Raw genomic sequence first — 18,742 nt, forward strand, 5'->3', positions numbered from 1 at the left:
TGAACAAAAACCACAAACACTGTTCTAAAGTTCATTAGATCAAGAAACATTTCCTATTCTGCTCCTTCCAATTTTCCCATCACTGTGGTAGAAAACGAATGTCGATTTGACCCCACTAATAGAAAATTGAACAAACGTTCTTAAAACAAAAATATTTGAAGGAAACATTTGTTTGTGTGTGGCTTGGATCAAGCTACCTGCCTATGACAAGTGAGTCTGCCATGCATATTATTTTATCACAATACTGCCTGAAAATCTGTAAAACAGTGTTTTTAGGACTTTAAAAAAAATTTTTTTAGATAAAAATTTTGATCCCTGAATCTGATGATATGTACCAGATTCAACTTCTAATAGTATATACAGTATATCTCTTCAGTTTGTTATGGTGGATTAGATATTTTGTTCCCTAACCATATAGCTGGTTATTTATATTTACCACTGCAAATAGATATTCAAGAAGAAATTGTCTTTTTTTTTTTTTTACATACTAACGCTCCGTACACACAGTCGGATCTTTGTTTTCTTATTTGTTTTTTTTTTTTTTTTCTTTTCCTTATGTTTTTAATTATACTTTGATATTTTATTTTCTTCTTTTTTTAATTTATCTTTATCTATCTACAATAGTTACATATAAGTTTGGACCTAAGCTGTCACAGTCCGAAATGATTTGTTAATCTAAATCTATGTTCTATAAAAAAGACAAATTTGAATTAAATGTGTATAGTGCTAGTTAACTATTTTAGATTTTTTTATCTTGTTTTTCTCAGTTTTTTATTTTAATATTTTCATTTCCTCTTTTTTTCTCATTTATCTTTTTCCTTTAAGCAGTTAATTTTCGTTGTAAAGCTGTATACTTGTGTTTTTGCCTTAAGCCAGCATCCTGGAGAGAGATCAGAGTATAGGTTGATATGGGTATATACATGTCACGGCAGTCGCACGCGTTTGTCTGAAATGTAATAGAAAACCAATTTATCACTAAATGGAATTTCTCTCTGCCGCAGAAGGAATGGAAGGGACTCAATTTACATGTCTTACATTACTCTCTCTGGCAAGTGATTTTAAAATTAGGCTTTTTTTCCCATCTGAATAAAATTGTTGTCTGATATCAGCATTATAACCCATAATTGGAGAATGTTGTTCACCGGGGTTTTACTATTCACAAAACTGTTAAGTATTTTCTTAAAGGAAATTAATCACGAGAAACACATGGAGATTCTGTTAGCTTCTCCTTTTGAAAAATAATAATTTTCTGGCCATCATGCTGATCCTTTAACATCAACACTTTCTGAGTCTCTGTCCTGAAAAATGTATAAGTTAGTGGACCTTTAGAAAAAAAAGAAAAAAGTCCCCAACAAAAATGATTTATTTTTGGGGGCAAAAGATGACAATTGGGGACATGTTTCAGACATTGATAAAAGGGGCAATGTTCAGTCCCAACTCTATGAATAGAAGACTGGCAGATGAATAAAAGGTCCCCCTTCTCCATTCATAGAGTCAGTGCTGGGACAAGGTCACCTAGAGCCCAGGGCAAACATGCCAAACTGTGCCCCCCCCCCAAAGATGTATGAGCATTATACGTCAGCAAACCCCCCCCCCCACAAAAAAATAGGGCTCTGATCTAGATGATTACCCCCTAAGCATAAATTCTCCCTCCTCCCAGTACAAATCTGCCCCCCCCCCCCCCCCCCCCCCCGCTGAAATCCCCCTTCCCAGCACAATTCTCTCGTCCCCAAATCCCCTCAGTACAAATTTATCCCTCTAAGCACAGATCCTCCACCCCTCAAATTTCCCCTTCGACTCCGAGTATACATTCTCCCCCTCCTACTCCAAACCCCCCTCCTAGAACAAATAACCCCTCCATCCCTCCTTTTAGCACAAGCACCCCCCAATCATCCCTACTAGCACAAATCCCCCCCCCCAAAAAAAATCTCCTCCTACTGGTAGCACAAATCCTCTTCCCCCTCTACCTATCACCTTTACCAAAATACCATCAAATTCTTGAGGCAAATCTGCTGCCCTCTGCCAGAAATTTGTCAATGAGAAGAAGGATTACCTTCCAACATGACAGTGACCCAAAGCACACAGCAAAAATGACCCCATTCATTTGAGCCTTGATGAAGGGGGATTGTTGGCCCCGAAACATGTTGGTGTCTTTACTGTTCTTCTTGTTATAATCGACAATACATTATTATGGAGTGGTAAGAGGACTGTCTGACGCTCTTTCTATAAATTTAATTTGGAGTTTTCAATATGGAAGGCCATTGCCCCTTGGGAAGGCCTTTGCATTGTGTTAGAGCTGCCAAGGTTTAGTTGCAAAGCCCAACCAACATCTTCTGTTTTGACAGATAAAAGATTCAAGTCCAGTGCCTCACATTTATTTGTTTTGGGACTTTTGCAATATCTGGATAAATGGTAGTTTAAGGAAGATCACATGATCCATCCTGCGTGCCAATATCCAACAGCTGTAGCTGACCCTAATAATTTGTCCCAATTTCAGTACCAAATAGTATAAACAGACATGAAAACAGTATTTTCTGGTAGCTCCATAACCATGAATGATCCGTATAAGGACACAGCTTACACATCTAAATAACAATGACACATTATGCTAACATATCCCCTAGTTCTCATTAGCATGATATCAAATCGGCAGGGTTAATCTTATCTGTCTGTACCATATGGGGATTGTGTTACTTGTTTTGCTTTAATTAATCCATTCGGTAACAGAAAAGCGAGACTCATCCTCTAATCTACAGCAGTGGACCACAAACGTTGTCACTGATCATAGCTCTGCACTTATCTCTATACAACATTGGCTTAATGCTGTCAGTTCCGCCATTGATGTAATATTGTTAGGACAAGGGAGCCGTGTATACGCAATGCATAAAACTTGACATTCCGTTTAAGGTAGAAATGGCCTGGTATTATGTCTTCTTTTTTGTTTTCTTAAAGCTGAACTCTATGCAGATATCAAAGACACAAATGCAGTTTATGTAGCTGACTTTTATACTTTTTGAAACTTACCTGAAGCTCCTCTTTAATATTTATCTAAAGTGCACCCACATTTTTATTTTTTATTTTTAGACATTGTAGGAAAGTGTTTTATCCATAGGCGTGCGCACAGGGTGTGTCAGGTGTGCCTGGGCACACCCTAATCACCCCATGCCCTGCAGATGGCCCCTTCTGCCCAGCTGCTCCCCTGCATCTCCTCCCGCAGTGCTTCCAGCTTCCCTTTTCTCCTCTCCTGCTGGCTGCTGCTGCGGGCACATGGGGGAAAATTTTCAGGATGGAGAGTGGGAGAAGGGGCTTGTAAATATGTCATTTACCGACCCCTTCTTTCTTTTTCTGAATGAACACAGAGAGTGATCAGTAGTGATCACTCACTGTACTCATTTATAACTGAAGCATTGTAAACTATGTTTACTATGCTTCCGTTTGTGAATGAACAGGAAGTCGCTCAGCACAGAGCACTTCCCATTCATCCACTGTCCAGTGAAGCTGAGGCTGCAGAGAAAGGGTTTGCGGAATCTCTGTCCTCAGTCCCTTTCTCTGTCTCAAAAGTGAGACATCAGGCGGCTCCTAAAAATAAAAATGTAAAAAGTAATAAATAATGTTGTAAAAAATGCAAAAATAAACTTGTAAAAAAATGATGTAATAAAAACAAAAACTACTGACACCATCCACTGCTCTACTGACTGACACCATCTACTGTCCTACTGACACCAACCTTTGCCCTACTGACACAGCCCATGTTGTAAATACATTTTAAAATGTTTGTTTACATTTATAAGAGTGTATGTGTGTATATATTATATATACAGTATCTCACAAAAGTGAGTACAACCCTCACCTTTTTGTAAATATTTTATTCTATCTACTTTGCTACAATGTAAAGTAGAGAGTGTACAGCTTGTATAACAGTGTAAATTTGCTGTCCCCTCAAAATAACTCAACACACAGCCATTAATGTCTAAACCGTTGGCAACAAAAGTGCGTACAACCCTAAGTGAAAATGTCCAAATTGAGCCCAACTAGCCATTTTCCCTCCCCGGTATCATGTGACTAGTTAGTGTTACAAGTTCTCAGGTGTGAATGGGGAGCAGGTGTGTTAAATTTGGTGTTATCATTCTCAATCTGTCATACTGGTTTCTGGAACATGGCACCTCCTGGCAAAGAACTCTCTGAGGATTTAAAAAAAAAATTGAAATGGGGAGCAGGTGTGTTAAATTTGGGGTTATTGCTCTCACTCACCCTCATGGCAAAGAATTCTCAGAGGATCTGAAAAAAAAAATTGTTGCTCTACATAAAGATGGCCTAGGCTATAAGAAGATTGCCAAGACCCTGAAACTGAGCTGCAGCACGGTGGCCAAGACCATACAGGTTCCACTCAGAACAGGCCTCGCCGTTGTCAACCAAAGAAGTTAAGTGCAAATGCTCAGCGTCATATCCAGAGGTTGTCTTTGGGAAATAGACTTATGAGTGCTGCCAGCATTGCTGCAGAGGTTGAAGGGGTGGGGGGTCAGCCTGTCAGTGCTCAGACCATACGCCGCACACTGCATCAAATTGGTCTGCATGGCTGTCATCCCAGAAGGAAGCCTCTTCTTAAGCTGATGCACAAGAAAGCTTGCAGTTTGCTGAAGACAAGCAGACTAAGGACAAGGATTACTGGACCCATGTCCTGTGGTCTGATGAGACCAAGATAAATTTATTTGGTTCAGATGGTGTCAAGCGTGTGTGGCGGCAACCAGGTGAGGAGTACAAAGACAAGTGTGTCTTGCCTACAATCAAGCATGGTGGTGGGAGTGTCATGGTCTGGGGCTGCATGAGTGCTGCCGGCACTGGGGAGCTACAGTTCATTGAGGGAACCATGAATGCCAACATATACTGTGACATACTGAAGCAGAGCATGATCCCCTCCCTTCGGAGACTGGGCCCCAAACACACCCCCAAGACGATCACTGTCTTACTAAAGAAGTTGAGAGTAAAGGTGTTGGACTGGCCGAGCATGTCTCCAGACCTAAACCCTATTGAGCATCTGTGGGGCATCCTCAAAAAGGAAGGTGGAGGAGCGCAAGGTCTCTAACATCCACCAGCTCCGTGATGTCGTCATGGAGGAGTGGAAGAGGACTCCAGTGGCAACCTGTGAAGCTCTGGTGAACTTCATGCCCAAGAGGGTTAAGGCAGTGCTGGAAAATAATGGTGGCCATACAAAATATTGACACTTTGGGCCCAATTTGGACATTTTCACTTAGGGGTGTACTCACTTTTGTTGTCAGCGGTTTAGACATTAATGGCTGTGTGTTGAGTTATTTTGAGGGGACAGTAAATTTACACTGTTATACAAGCTGTACACTCACTACTTTACATTGTAGCAAAGTGTCATTTCTGCAAATACTTGTGGCCTCCGCAAACTGTCATTATAGTGAATGGGGCTGGCAGCTGCATATGGCTGCTCAGGGCAGCAGAAGGAATCAGAAGATTCCAGCTGCTACAATTCACACCGGCCAAAGTCTCCAGTGTGAAAGATTGCTGTTGAAATGAGTGGTCTGGCGACAGGGTCCCTTTAACTTATTATCTGCCTTAGCACTTTACTTGCCGACCAGCAGCAGCTGTAGACACTGCAACGTACCGGTTTGTTGCTGTGAGTGGCCGGGGTATCATGTGATCGCTATCATTGATCATAGCGATCACATGGTTACAATGTAAACAAAACTGACATGAATGACTTCAATTCATGACTGTTTTGCTTACTATTGTGATGCTGTGATTGGCCCACGGCGATCACATGGTACCTGGGCCAATCACAGCACCCTGTACCATGTGATAGCTGTAGCCAAACACAGATCGCAATAGTAAGCAAGCTGTCATGATTGAAAACAATTCATGACAGTTAAAACTATTGCGTATATCAGTGCTCATCACTGTTATAAGCTATAATAGTGTAAAAATAAAAAATGAAAACATATCTAATCATCCCCCCAGAGACCTACAGTGGCATTATGGTGACACTGAAGTACTCTGATGACAGGATGTAAAAAAAAAAAAAAAAAAAACATATTAAAAAATAAAATAGTAAAAAAAGAAGAAAAAATTATGAAAATAAAAAGAAAAATTTGAATAAAAGATGATTTACTTTGTTTTTGGTATTTTTACAAACTGTCACTGATCAGTATCCCTTATCACCACCACACCAGTCACCTGATGATGGACGCTGTACTGCACTGGTGACAGCATGGGGAAAAAAATTTGAAAAAAAAAAAATGTTTTTATTTATTTCCTTTATTTTCCCAAAAATTTAAAAATTGTGACAAAAAAATTTTCCACTTCAGAAAAATCGCTATGCCTCTTACTAAATACCGACTGTCTACTTTCCAAAAAGGGGTAATTTGTGGGGTATTTGTGCTGACCTGGCATTTTAGGGCCTCAAGAACTGAGATAGGCTGTCAGTACATCAGAACTGAACAATTTTCAAATATACTGTATATGCCAGTTGTTTGTAGACTATAACTTTCACAAAGACTAAATAATATATGCTGATTTGGGGTATTTTTACCCCAAAAAAATTAGCAGAATACATTTGGCCTAAATTTATGAAGAAATATCATTAGTTAACAAAATTTGATAACAGAAAAAAAGAAAAACTTGTTTTTTTTTAATTTTTGGTATTTTTCCTTCATATAGCAAAAAAATAAAAAAAATGTGTTGAATAAATGCCACCAAAAGAAAATTCCATTTGTGTGAAAAAAAATGCAAAAAATATTGCATTTATCGAGTTGTATGATCGAGCAATTGCCAGTTAAAGTAGCGCACGCAGTGCTGTATAGCAAAAAACGCCCCGGTCATAAATCGGGTAAATCCTCCTGGAGGTCAAGCGGTTAAAGGAGACCTGTACACAAAACATAAGAATTATTATAAAGAATACTCTAGTACTAGTATTTACTTTGTGTTTGCTCTTTGTTCTCGGGCACACCTTTTGTCAGAACAATGGTTGTGTTCCACAATAGTTTTTTCGACTGTAACAACTATAAATGCCTCTCCCAGTTATGGGCTGTGAGCAGACCTCATCTATTCCCATAAATCACTTGTTTCGTATTGCTTTCTTCTTACAGGTTTTACATCGAAAGTATAACATTTCTGAAGGAGGTGACAACCGTTGAATTGTTCTTCCTGAATGCCAAGGCCTGCTTGTTCAAGGTAATATTTATTTATTTATTTATAATACCCCATGTCCCTGGCCATTGATATTAGACCATTGTTTTATATCCTCTACCTACAAAGGTGTCCAATCACCCATCATCATTTCTATTTGACATTTTCTGCAAGATTAAAGCTGGTCATACACTGTGCTGAACCAGCCGAGATTTGAGCCATTTGTGGGCAGGCTCAAATCGATCAACTTGGGTACAACCAACCTGTCGGATTTATTTGCGATTATCGCTAGCAGCTGCTATAGCTGCCAGCTGAAACGGCTTATCCCCCTCATCCCCCCCCCACTCTCCCGCCAGGAGAAGACAATGTCTCAGCAGGAGGGATTCCCCTGTCAGCACTGTCTGTGTTGATGGGTGAATCGTGTGAATTTGCACCCTCTGTGGCCTATCTTAGTTTTTCATGTTATCTCTCTCCCTAATGCCTAGTACACACGATCGGAAAATCAGATGAAAAATATCGCTTTCAAAACGATCGTACGTTAATCTGATCGTTAGTACACAGCTTTCGAGAGCCGATCACGACAGTTCATCCGAAATTATCCGAAGGGACACACACAAATAAAATTTCTCTTAGGCCCCTTTCACACTGGGGCGGTGGAGGCGTCGGCGGTACAACAGCGCTATTTTTAGCGCTGCTGTACCGTCGTTCTTGCAGCAGTTTTCGGCCGCTAGCGGTTTGGTTTTAACCCCCGCTGGCGGCCGAAAAAGGGTTAAATCCGCTCGTACAGCGCGGCTATAGCCGCGGTATTGCCGCGGTATATCCGCGCTGTCCCATTGATTTCAATGGGCAGGAGCGGTTTAGGAGCGGTAAATACACCGCTCCTTCACCGCTCCAAAGAAGCGGTTCGCAGGACTTTTTTTACCGTCCTGCGAGCGCACCGCTTCAGTGTGAAAGCACTCGGGCTTTCACACTGAACAAACAGCGGAGGCTGTTTTGGGGCGGTTTGCAGGCGGTATTTTTAGCGCAATACCGCCTGAAAACCGCCCCAGTGTGAAAGGGGCCTTACTATACCAGATTATACGATTTTGTTTAATCAGGACAGTATTCGTCTGAAAACAAATGGAAGAGCAAGACCACCCATGCTCGGAAATTAAAGAATACAATACAATACATTACATCACTTCCGACGTTATATTCTGTCATACGAGAATTTTCGGAAGTTTAGAAACCTCTTTATTTTTGATATGAGATTAGCATGCAAAAAAAAAAACAATGGACGATCATTCGTCCGATAATCTCATTGTGTGTACCAGGCTTAAGGCCCTTTTCACATGGGTGGCCAGGGGGGTGGTATAAACTAGTAGTTTACGTGTGTTTTGACAGCCCCCCTGACTGCCCACCTACAAGTGGTGCTGCTCATGAGATTAGACATTGAGCCGAGTTTGACAGGCGGCATCACCTGTCAAACTCTTCTATGAATGAGGATGATCACTGTCCAAGGGTCCCAGGTGCATGTGGGCCCCATGATAATCTTGCATTACCTCATACCTGCCAACTATCCACGGATTTTCTGGGACAGTCATAATTTTTGCTAAGCTGTCCCGGGATGCCCGTGTCCCAGAATCTGGGTTGTGGGGACGGCAGCAGTGGATCACAGGGCTAAATCGGAATAATAGTTCTCCCACCCCTCTACCCCCCCCCCCCCCCAACATTATTTCCAGTGTTCTTCCAGCTCCTTGCAGAGAATAAGGAAGAATCCCCAAGACAGAGCATCTTACTACTGCTGTTGCTTTTTATTATTGAGAGTAGGTGCAAAAATTGGGGCAGGCTGGTAGGGGCCCGACTGCATTACTTTGCCAAAGGGGTGATGATGCTATAAAGACGGCCCTGCCGCAACCGTGAGCCAGGTACTTGGCTCAGTCCTGCAGTGCGAAATCACTCAGCAGTAAAAAAAAAAAAAAAAAGCATCAGGGGGGTGTCAGTGGTAGAGCCTGTAAACCTCCTTTCACCATCCTCTGGAAAGCAATCTTCTGTGGATCATTTTGTGTGTGTGTGTGGGGAGGGGGGGTCCAGTCCAGGCATTGCTTAAAGGGGTTGTAAACCTTCATGTTTTTTCACCTTAATGCGTCCTATGCATTAAGGTGATAAAACACCTTTCAGTCACCTTTTAGCAGCACAGCCATTGGCTCCCGCTGCTGTCAATCAAATCCAATGACGCGGGCGTTGGGGGGGCGGAGCTGAGTCATACATTCGGCGGCTATGGGCACCGAATGCCGTAATCAGAAGCGTGCCCACAAAGTAACCCCCTGGGGAGAGCACTTCTCCTAGGGGGTTATCTGATGCGGGGAGGAGCCGCGAGAGCCGCCGAGGGACCCCAGAACAGAATGTTCGGGGCCACTTTGTGCAAAACTAGCTGCACAGTGGAGGTAAGTATGATATGTTTGTTATTTAAAAAAAAAAAAAACGAACCGTTACAATCACTTGAAATTTACCCCCAACCCTCCCTTTTCTCTTCTAGATCACGTCCCACCATTGTTTTTCTTTTACCTTGTTCCTGAAAGGATAAGCAGCTTTTATTACTCCCTCTGACATCATCACCAGGCCTGTAAAATCCTTGCAGGAGCAACTGGTGGGAGGTCAGTTCCTATTAACTTAACCTATTAAGACACCCCTCCCCAGAACAACATCTCTCAAAGGCCCTTTGCCAACACACAGTGTGTACACAGGCTTTTGGGGGTCCAGGCAGTACTATGGCTAGGTGGTTAGCACTTCTGCCTAACAGCACCAGGATTTGTATCCCAACCACAGCACTACTTGCCTGGAGTTTGCATGTTCTCCCTGTGCCTTTGTGGGTTTCCTCTGGGTACTCTGGTTTCCTCCAGTGAGTTAGGGACCTTAGATTGTAGGGTCCCTGAGGGCAGGGACTGATGTGAATGTACAATATGTGAAGTGCTGTGTAAATTGACATCACTATATAAGTACCTGTAATGTTACTTATCAATGAGAAATCAGATCCTGAGACCATACAGACAACTGCTTTGATGGAATTAGCTTCACATTGGAATCCCCCCTCACATCAGTGGCCCTCCTTCACATCAGAGTTCCCAAATCACATCAAAGGTCCCTCCATCACATCAGAGTCACCCCTTCAACTCAGAGGTCCCCCTTCCTGTTAGAGTCCGCTCATCATGTCAGTGGTTCCCCCATCACATCAGAGCCACTCCTTTAACTCATCAAAGTTCCTCTATCACATCAGAGTCAACCCTTCACGTTAGAGTTACCTCATGTCAGTGGTTCCCATCACATCAGAGCCTCCCTATACATCAGAGGCCCTCCTGTACATGAGAACTTCTCATCACATTAGAGTCTCCCCTATACATAAAAGGCCCCCCCCCCCCCTAGAGTCCCCTTCATCACAGAGCCCCCAATCACACAGTCCCTACTGCACATCATAGTCCTACTTTTTGGCTCCAGCAGCGCGGCAGGGAACGGGAGGTGGAGGAGGTATGGAGGAGATGGACTCCCATCTTTTCCTGAATGCCGCCTCTCCTGAATCAGAGTCATGCATTGCCATACTACGGGCAAGCTAGCTGCCATCACCATAACAATGAGTGACATCATGCATCCTGGCCCTAGAGCATCATTGGTTGTTATTGTGCTGGCGTTCAGCCTACCTGCACCATGGCAACTCATAACACTGATCAAGGGCAAACTGGATCCAATGCTTGCGGTGCCCCAGGAGAACCCAGATGGCACTCTGGTTGAAAAACACTGATCTAAAGTTCATCATTGATCATAAAATCTCATGGTATGCAGGTCTTCAGTGGTGTAAGGCCACATTCACATTGTTAAACTGTACTAGCACAAATGAGTTATGTTGTGTTATGTGTTAAGCATTAACGTATGTTGCATTGGGGCAGCCCATTAATTTGAGTAGGGGCAGTAGTGTGAACGGGGACTAACCACCCTGCCTGTCTGGTTATCAGCAGCTGATTGTCTGTCAGATAGCTTTTATCCAATTCTATTGATGCTATTCAGAAATGCGTCATCTTACTCCCATTTATGGCATTGTATTGAATAGTGCTGCATGTGTCTCGCATGTCTGAGGCGCAGTACATCTAGGGGTGGCCCATCAATATGATAAGGTTTATAGGCTCAGTCATGTTCTTGGACAGTTCTGCTTTTAGAATGCTGGATGGCAGACAAAGAAGGAACAAGAGATCCGGAGCTTCCCATCATCTTCTTTTATCACTTCATATACTTGGAAGTCAGTTCAGAGACGATCCTGCCCAGGTTTAATGCACAATCATTTCTTTATCCAGCCTGCAGTAAGGTTGGAGACCCATAAACAGTGACAGCATTATAATAAATGTTGGATGCAGCCAGCGGGGCTCAGCAGAGGAAGGGGATTGTGTTTCTACATGTTTGCCCTCAGATTAAGTCCGACCTGTTCAAAAGGTCCTGCTATGTGTTTGATGTTTACCTGAGCTGAGTACATGTAATGGAGAAAACCGCACTAATTTATACTTTCTGCTAATCTCCGACAGGCCTTTACCTTCCTGGCTAACTTACTATTGTATGGCATGGCGCCAAAATAATGAAGTTTGTAAATATACTTAATTATATGGAATACGAGATTCAATGAGCTATAGACATTCAAGTATGTACATATTCTTAACAAGCAGTAAATAAGCTATAAGGGGCCATTCTGAGTTTTGCAGGTATTAGCACGCTTGTTTTTGTGTGTTGAGATGCACTGGTTAAGGCAGCTCATTCATTTTGCCCCCTGCTAGCAGTGGCTCAGCAGCTCAGCTCCCACATACAAGCAGTGACTCAGCAGCTCAGCTCCCCCTGCTCTCCCATCCAAACGGTGACTTAGCTGCGCACATCTACCTCCTCCCCCATTCCAGCAGTGACTCAGCAGCTCAGTTCCCATTGCTCCATTTGTCAGCCATGACTTAGCAGCCCAGCTCTACCTGCTCCCCTATCCCAGCATTAACTTAGCAGCTCAGTTCTTTCTGCTCCCAGCCTTCCTCTCCCAGCAGTGACTCAACAGCTCTGCTCGCCCTTCTCTCCTGTCCCAGCAGCAACTCAGCCCCCCCTTCTCACTGTCCCAGCAGTAACTCAGCAACTCAGCCCCCCTTCTCCCTTTCCCAGCAGCAACTCAGCACTCCCTTCTCCTTGTCCCAGCAACAACTCAGCAGCTCAGCCCCCACTTCTCCCTGTCCCAGCAGCAACTCAGCCCCCCCTTCTCCCTGTCCCAGCAGTAACTCAGCGACTCAGCCCCCCTTCTCCCTTTCCCAGCAGCAACTCAGCAGCTCAGCACTCCCTTCTCCCTGTCCCAGCAACAACTCAGCAGCTCAGCCCCCCTTCTCCCTGTCCCAGCAGTAACTCAGCCCCCCTTCTCCCTGTCCCAGCAGTAACTCAGCCCCCCCTTCTCCCTGTCCCAACAGCAACTCAACCCCCCCTTCTCCCTGTCCCAGCAGCAACTCAGTCCCCCCTTCTCACTGTCCCAGCAGTAACTCAGCAACTCAGCCCCCCTTCTCCCTTTCCCAGCAGCAACTCAGCAGCTCAGCACTCCCTTCTCCCTGTCCCAGCAACAACTCAGCAGCTCAGCCCCCCCTTCTCCCTGTCCCAGCAGTAACTCAGCCCCCCCTTCTCCCTGTCCCAGCAGTAACTCAGCCCCCCTTTCCCTGTCCCAGCAGCAACTCAGCCCCCCCTTCTCCCTGTCCCAGCAGTAACTCAGCAGCTCAGCCCCCCCCTTCTCCCTGTCCCAGTGGTAACTCAGCAGCTCAGCCCCCCTTCTCCCTTTCCCAGCAGCAACTCAGCAGCTCAGCACTCCCTGTCCCAGCAACAACTCAGCAGCCCAGCCCCCCTTTCTCCCTGTCCCAGCGGCAACTCAGCAGCTCAGCCCCCCCTTCTCCCTGTCCCAGCAGCAGCTCAACCCCCCCTTCTCCCTGTCCCAGCAGCTCAGCACCCCCTTCTCCCTTTCCCAGCAGCAACTCAGCAGCTCAGCACTCACTTCTCCCTGTCCCAGCCCCAGCAGCAGGTCAGCCCCCCCCTCTTCCTGTCCCAGCAGCAACTCAGCAGCTCAGCACCACCTCCCCCTTCTCCCTGTCCCAGCAGCAATTCAGAAGCTCAGCCCTCCCTTCTCCCTGTCCCAGCAGCCACTCAGCAGCTCAGCCCCCCTTTTTCCTGTCCCAGCAGCAACTCAGCAGCTCAGCCCCCCCCTTCTCCCTGTCCCATTAGCAACTCAGCCCCCCCCTGTCCCAGCAGCAACTCAGCAGTTCAGCCCCCCACTTCTCCCTGCCCCAGCAGCAACTCAGCCCACCCTTCTCCCTTTCCCAGCAGCAACTCAGCAGCTCAGCTCCCCCCCCCCCTCCCCCTGCCCTAGTACCAACTCAACAGCTCAGCCCCCTCTGTCCCAGCAGCAACTCAATCTTCCAGCCGTTATCCAGCAGCCAAATGTATAATTTTTGCTTTGGCTCTTATATTTGGCTCAGCCTATCAAGTGTTAATCTTGCAGGAACAATGCTGTATTTACAGCGCTCCACTGGGAGTCATTTTAGCGGTACAGGCCCGTCGACTCATTTCTGATTTTCACAGTCCAGTTCCCACGCTATCAAGGACAATCCGTTCTTCCAGCAGGAACTATTGCAGTTACATTGCATGCATGAAGCAGTTAAGCAGAGTATAGGAAGCAGACTGAAGGAATAAAACTTTTAGTTTATGGTGGAGTTGGATAGATCAGGCCTTTAACAGGTTAATCTTATAACCTATGTAAGCCATTTGTCATTGTTAGGTTTATGACAAGTGTCACCTGTGAATTCTACCCAGAAATCCACACGGCTGAATTGATGGACTTGTCCGCTTTTTCAACCGTGACGCTCTGTAAATCTGAACAATTTTCCGTAAACAGGAGTTGGGATCTTGGCAGCTTAGTCCCGGCTTACACACAGACCAGCCGGTTACAGATGCACAGCGCTCGGCATGGTAAATGATACTGTCAGTCCAATTTAAGATTTGTAAGATGCAGTAACTGAGCGGGGTGAAGGTCGCTCCACAAGAATCTGCATTCACTGACTGAGCTGGTTCCTCCTCCTAGATGATCTGCAGTCCCTGCACTGCGTCAGCGCTCAGGTACACCCATACCGGCCGGACTGGAAGATAATTACACTTATCACACAAAGCCTTGAAAAGTTCTTTTCTAGTGTTATCTGCACTTACTGTGGATCATCTTCTTAACAACTTCTTTTATTGCCGGAAGTAAGCCAGTAAAGTACATTTTTTCAAGATAGAGTAGGGAAGGGTTAGAATCCCTGTCTGTGTCCCATTGGGGAGATTTCTTCTCACTTACTGTCAGGGTGACAAAACAGGAAGTCGAAGACAGTCTCTCCAAAGTGAGGGGAAATTCCCATTGAGGGTTTTCCATCTATTTCTGTACTGGTGACAACTATGACATCTTGGATTCTCCACCAGTTTCTGCCTTGGTGACAGTGGTCACCAGAACAAACACAGAAGAATTTTCTTACAACATATAAGACAATTAAAGCAGTATTGCACCCAAAAGCAAACATTTATTATATGGCAGCTTACCAATTCTTAGATGTGATGGCTGCATTCGTTTTCTTTTTTAGGCTTTCTTTCCCCTAATTTCGTCTGGTGATCCAAACAGTAAATCTGTTGTTTTTCAACAGAACTAGTGCTCCTTCAAATGTAGCAGTTTAGAGTGTTGAGAATATAGATACATTTTGAAGTTGACATTTAATCTGCTTATATTTTTCTTTTCTTGGTTCCCCTTGCCTACATGACATTTTAAAATAAAACGTTTCCATTTTCATTCCATACCTTAGTTCAGACTCAGTGATGTCATCACTAGGTCGCTATGCTTCTCTATGCTATGCAGGCAGATCTTGGCTGGTGGCAGGGGCATAGCTTCCTAAAAACATCCCAGAACCCTGCCTCAGTACTCCACTCAAATTTGTGTTTTTGCACATTTTTTGTGTGTTGCGCTGCATAACATTTTTTAGGATGTCTGCATTGTGTACAGTGGGGAAAATAATTATATGATTTCCTGCAGATTTTGGAAGTTTGCCCACTTACAAAGAAAAGAAGGGTCTATCATTTTTATCATAGGTGTATTTTAAATGATAAGAGACAAAATATCAACCAAAAATCCAGAAAAAACACAATACAAATGTTATACATTGAGATGCAGTTCAGTGAGTAAAATAAGTATTTGATCCCCAGGCAAAACATGACTTAGGCCTGGTTCACACCTATGCGGGTTGCAGTTTGCATATACCAGGTGCATTTTGCGTTTTTCAATACACGTTTTTGATCTATTGAAGTCTATGGATCCGAAAACCAGAAAAAAGTCCCTGGCCCTTTCCATAAAATGCACACACGTGAACATGATCCATAGGAAACCATGTTAAATGGACTGTAGTGTGTTTCTGGAAAACTGAAAATGCACTAAAAAATGCATGAACCAGGCCTTAGTGCTTGGTGGAGAAACCCTTGTTGGCAAGCACAGAGGTAAGATGTTTCTTGTAGTTGGTTACCAGGTTTGCACACATCTCAGGAGGGATTTTGGTCCACTCTTCTTTAAAGATCTTCTCCAAATCCTTAAAGGGTAAGTTCACCTTTACAGAAAAATCTGTAAGGTGAACTTACACAGGACCCCCTCCTCGCACCCCCCCCCCCCCCTCGTTCCCACGGTATATCCGCTTCAGGAGTCCGGGGCTGAGAAATCCCCTGAGCTGAATGTACAAAACGTACCTCGTCGGGAGGGACGTTTCAGAGCATTCTAATTGTTCAGCAAGGGCGGCGCCGACCAATCAGAAGCTGGATAGCCTGTCCTTTCAGCTATGGAGAATGCCGAGGGGATTTCTAAGCCCCGGACTCCCGGCGCAGATATACCGGGGCTTTGAACGGGAGATTGCCGTGATCCAGGTCAGCTGGACCGGGGGGGGGGGGGGGCGAGGAGGGGGTCCTGTGTAAGTTCACCTTACAGATTTTTCTGTAAAGGTGAACTTACACTTTAAGGTTTCTTGGCTGTCGCTTGGCAACTCAAAGTGTCGGCTCCCTCCATAAATATTCTACAGGATTAAGGTCTGGAGACTGGCTAGGCCACTCCATGACCTTAATGAGCTTCTTCTTAAACCACTCCTTTGTTGCCTTGGCGTTATGTTTTGGGTCAATGTCGTTGGAAGACCCATCCACGACCCATCATCAGTGTTCTGGCTGAGGGAAGAAGGTTCTCATCCAAGATTTTTCAATACATGGCCCCGTCCATTGGCCCCTCAATGCGGCAAAGTCGGTCTGTACTTTTAGCAGAGAAACAGCCCCAAAGCATAATGTTTCCACCTCCATGTTTGACTGTAGGGATGGTGTTCTTGGGGTCATAGTCAGACTTTTTCTTCCTCCAAACATGGCGAGTCGAGTTAATGCCAAAGAGCTTAATTTTAGTCTCATCTGACCATAGCACTTTCTCCCAATTCTTCTCCAAATCATTAAGATGTTCATTGGCAAACTTCAGATGGGAGGAGGGGGATCTTGCGGGCTCTACAGGATTTCAATCCATGGCGGTGTATTGTGTTACCAATGGTTTGTTTGGTGACTGTGGTCCCAACTGCCCTGAGATCATTCACAAGCTCCTCCCCTGTAGTTCTGGGCTGATCCCTCACTTTTCTCTTGATCATCCTTACCCCATGAGGAAAAATCTTGCATGGAGCTCCAGACCGAGGGTGATTAATGGTTATTTTATATTTCTTCCATTCAGGGTTGCTGTTAGATATCATGGGGCCCTGCACAGCCTTCCTGACAGCCCTCCACCCACCAGGTGTGCAGCAAACCAGCGGCACTGACATTACCTCCCTACACCCCAAAAATCTGAAAAAAGTCCCACTTCCTGGGCCCCTCTGTTGACCTGAAATGTAATTTAAGCACTGGTAAACGAGTAGGAGCAGGGGTGTGGTCTAGTAAAATCCATTTATTAATTTAGGAAGTAATGAACAATAAAGTTGCTCTGGGCTCCCCTGTTTAGCTGATGAGGTCTGGTCCCAGTACAACAGGACCAGTTGTACTGCCTTATCAGCGGCCCTGCTTCCATTTGCAAATAATCGCTCCAACAGTTGTCTCCTTCTCACCAAGCTTCTTGCTGATGGTCTTGTAGCCCCTTCCAGCCTTGTGCAGGTCTACAATCTTGTCCCTGATGTCCTTGGACAGCTCTTTGGTCTTGCCCATGATGGTGAGGTTTGAATGGAAGAAAGAGATTCTGTGGACAGGTGTCTTTTATACACATAACAAGTTATTGTTAGGAGCACCTTCTTAAATTGACAGGAATAATCTGTGTACCGCATGAGTTTCAGACTGTAGCCAGTCTGTGGGAACCAGAATTATTGTTGGTTGGTGGGGGATCAAATACTTCTTTTACTCACTGAACTGCAACTCAATTTGTAACATTTGTATCATGTGTTTTTTTATGGACTTTTGGATGATTTTCTGCTTCTATCATTTAAAATGCACCTATGATAAAAAAATATAGAAGTGGGCAAACTTACAAAATCTGCAGGGGATCAAATCATTTTTTTTGCCACTGTATGTATGGTGTGAACAGGGCACATAAAGATCAATTGCTTTTTCAGCGTCTTTGTGTTGAGCCCCAGTTGATCAATGCACCTGGTGTGAATGAGTCCTAAAGAGGACTGCCACCAAATGGGCAAGGATGACACTCCTGGCAACTTTATGTGGGAGTGGTCTAGCTCATACAGAGGTGTGACTGAGAGGATATGACATGTGAATTCTGACGATCTGGTTCCTCCCCCACCCTGTGACTGGACAGTGAAAGGAGAAGCAGCAGACTGATGAGCTCATCTCTCTGTCACTCTGCTCTCTCCTCCTATCAGCATCCTTCTTGTGAGCACATGAGCACAATTGATTGGCTAATTGTACTGCTTACCAGCTCCTAGTCTGCGTTCTGCTGTATGTTGACACCAGGTCACATCAGAAATTACTTCGTAGTAAGACATCCTCAGTCTTGTTAAAAACATTATACGTCTATAAATAAAAAAAAAAAGCCATGACTGTGTCACTTCCTTCCCTCATGTTTGTTAGATCAGCCCTTATGATGGATTTGAAGTAAAACTAGAGGAGTGATTTTCTTGGTTTCCCAGCAGCTTGAAGATGTCAGAAGATCTCTGGAGAGTGAAATGTAAACAGTGCTGTCCTCTTCCTGGTACATGGACAGCAGATTCCTCCCATAGAATAACATTACAATTTCCTAACCTCGTCTCCTCACTGCAATCTGAAGTTCTGTAGGGGCCCATTCATATCTTCATGTTGAGGTACATTGTACCGCATGTTACCACAACGCACTACTGAATGGCACCCCAAAGGCAATTTGATACACTGCATTAAAAAAAAGGAAAGGGGGGTGGGTGGCTGGGTTTAGTGTATTAAAGCTGAACTCCAGCCTTCCCTTCAGTTTTATACAGTTAACCCTGATGCAAAGGGGCACTGATTTAAGGGGGGACTCTGATGGGGACACTGATGTTAGGGGGGATCCTGATATAAGGGGGACTCTGCTGGG

The 18,742-nt window shown here is 44.6% G+C and overlaps 1 protein-coding gene across 3 annotated transcripts in view; it reads left to right on the plus strand.

Moving 5' to 3' along the window:
- FRMD4B (FERM domain containing 4B) overlaps positions 1-18,742 on the plus strand; it is a 332,830-nt gene that overhangs the window by 153,803 nt on the left and 160,285 nt on the right. For all 3 annotated transcript variants that reach the window (XM_073592115.1, XM_073592114.1, XM_073592117.1), the window contains one exon: positions 7,110-7,194. In XM_073592115.1, the coding sequence (XP_073448216.1) occupies positions 7,110-7,194 (85 nt within the window). Of the gene's footprint in view, positions 1-7,109; positions 7,195-18,742 lie in introns of those variants that run through there.

The sequence above is a fragment of the Aquarana catesbeiana genome, linkage group LG07 (assembly GCF_042186555.1).
Source record: "Aquarana catesbeiana isolate 2022-GZ linkage group LG07, ASM4218655v1, whole genome shotgun sequence".
Classification (NCBI taxonomy): Eukaryota; Metazoa; Chordata; class Amphibia; order Anura; family Ranidae; genus Aquarana; species Aquarana catesbeiana.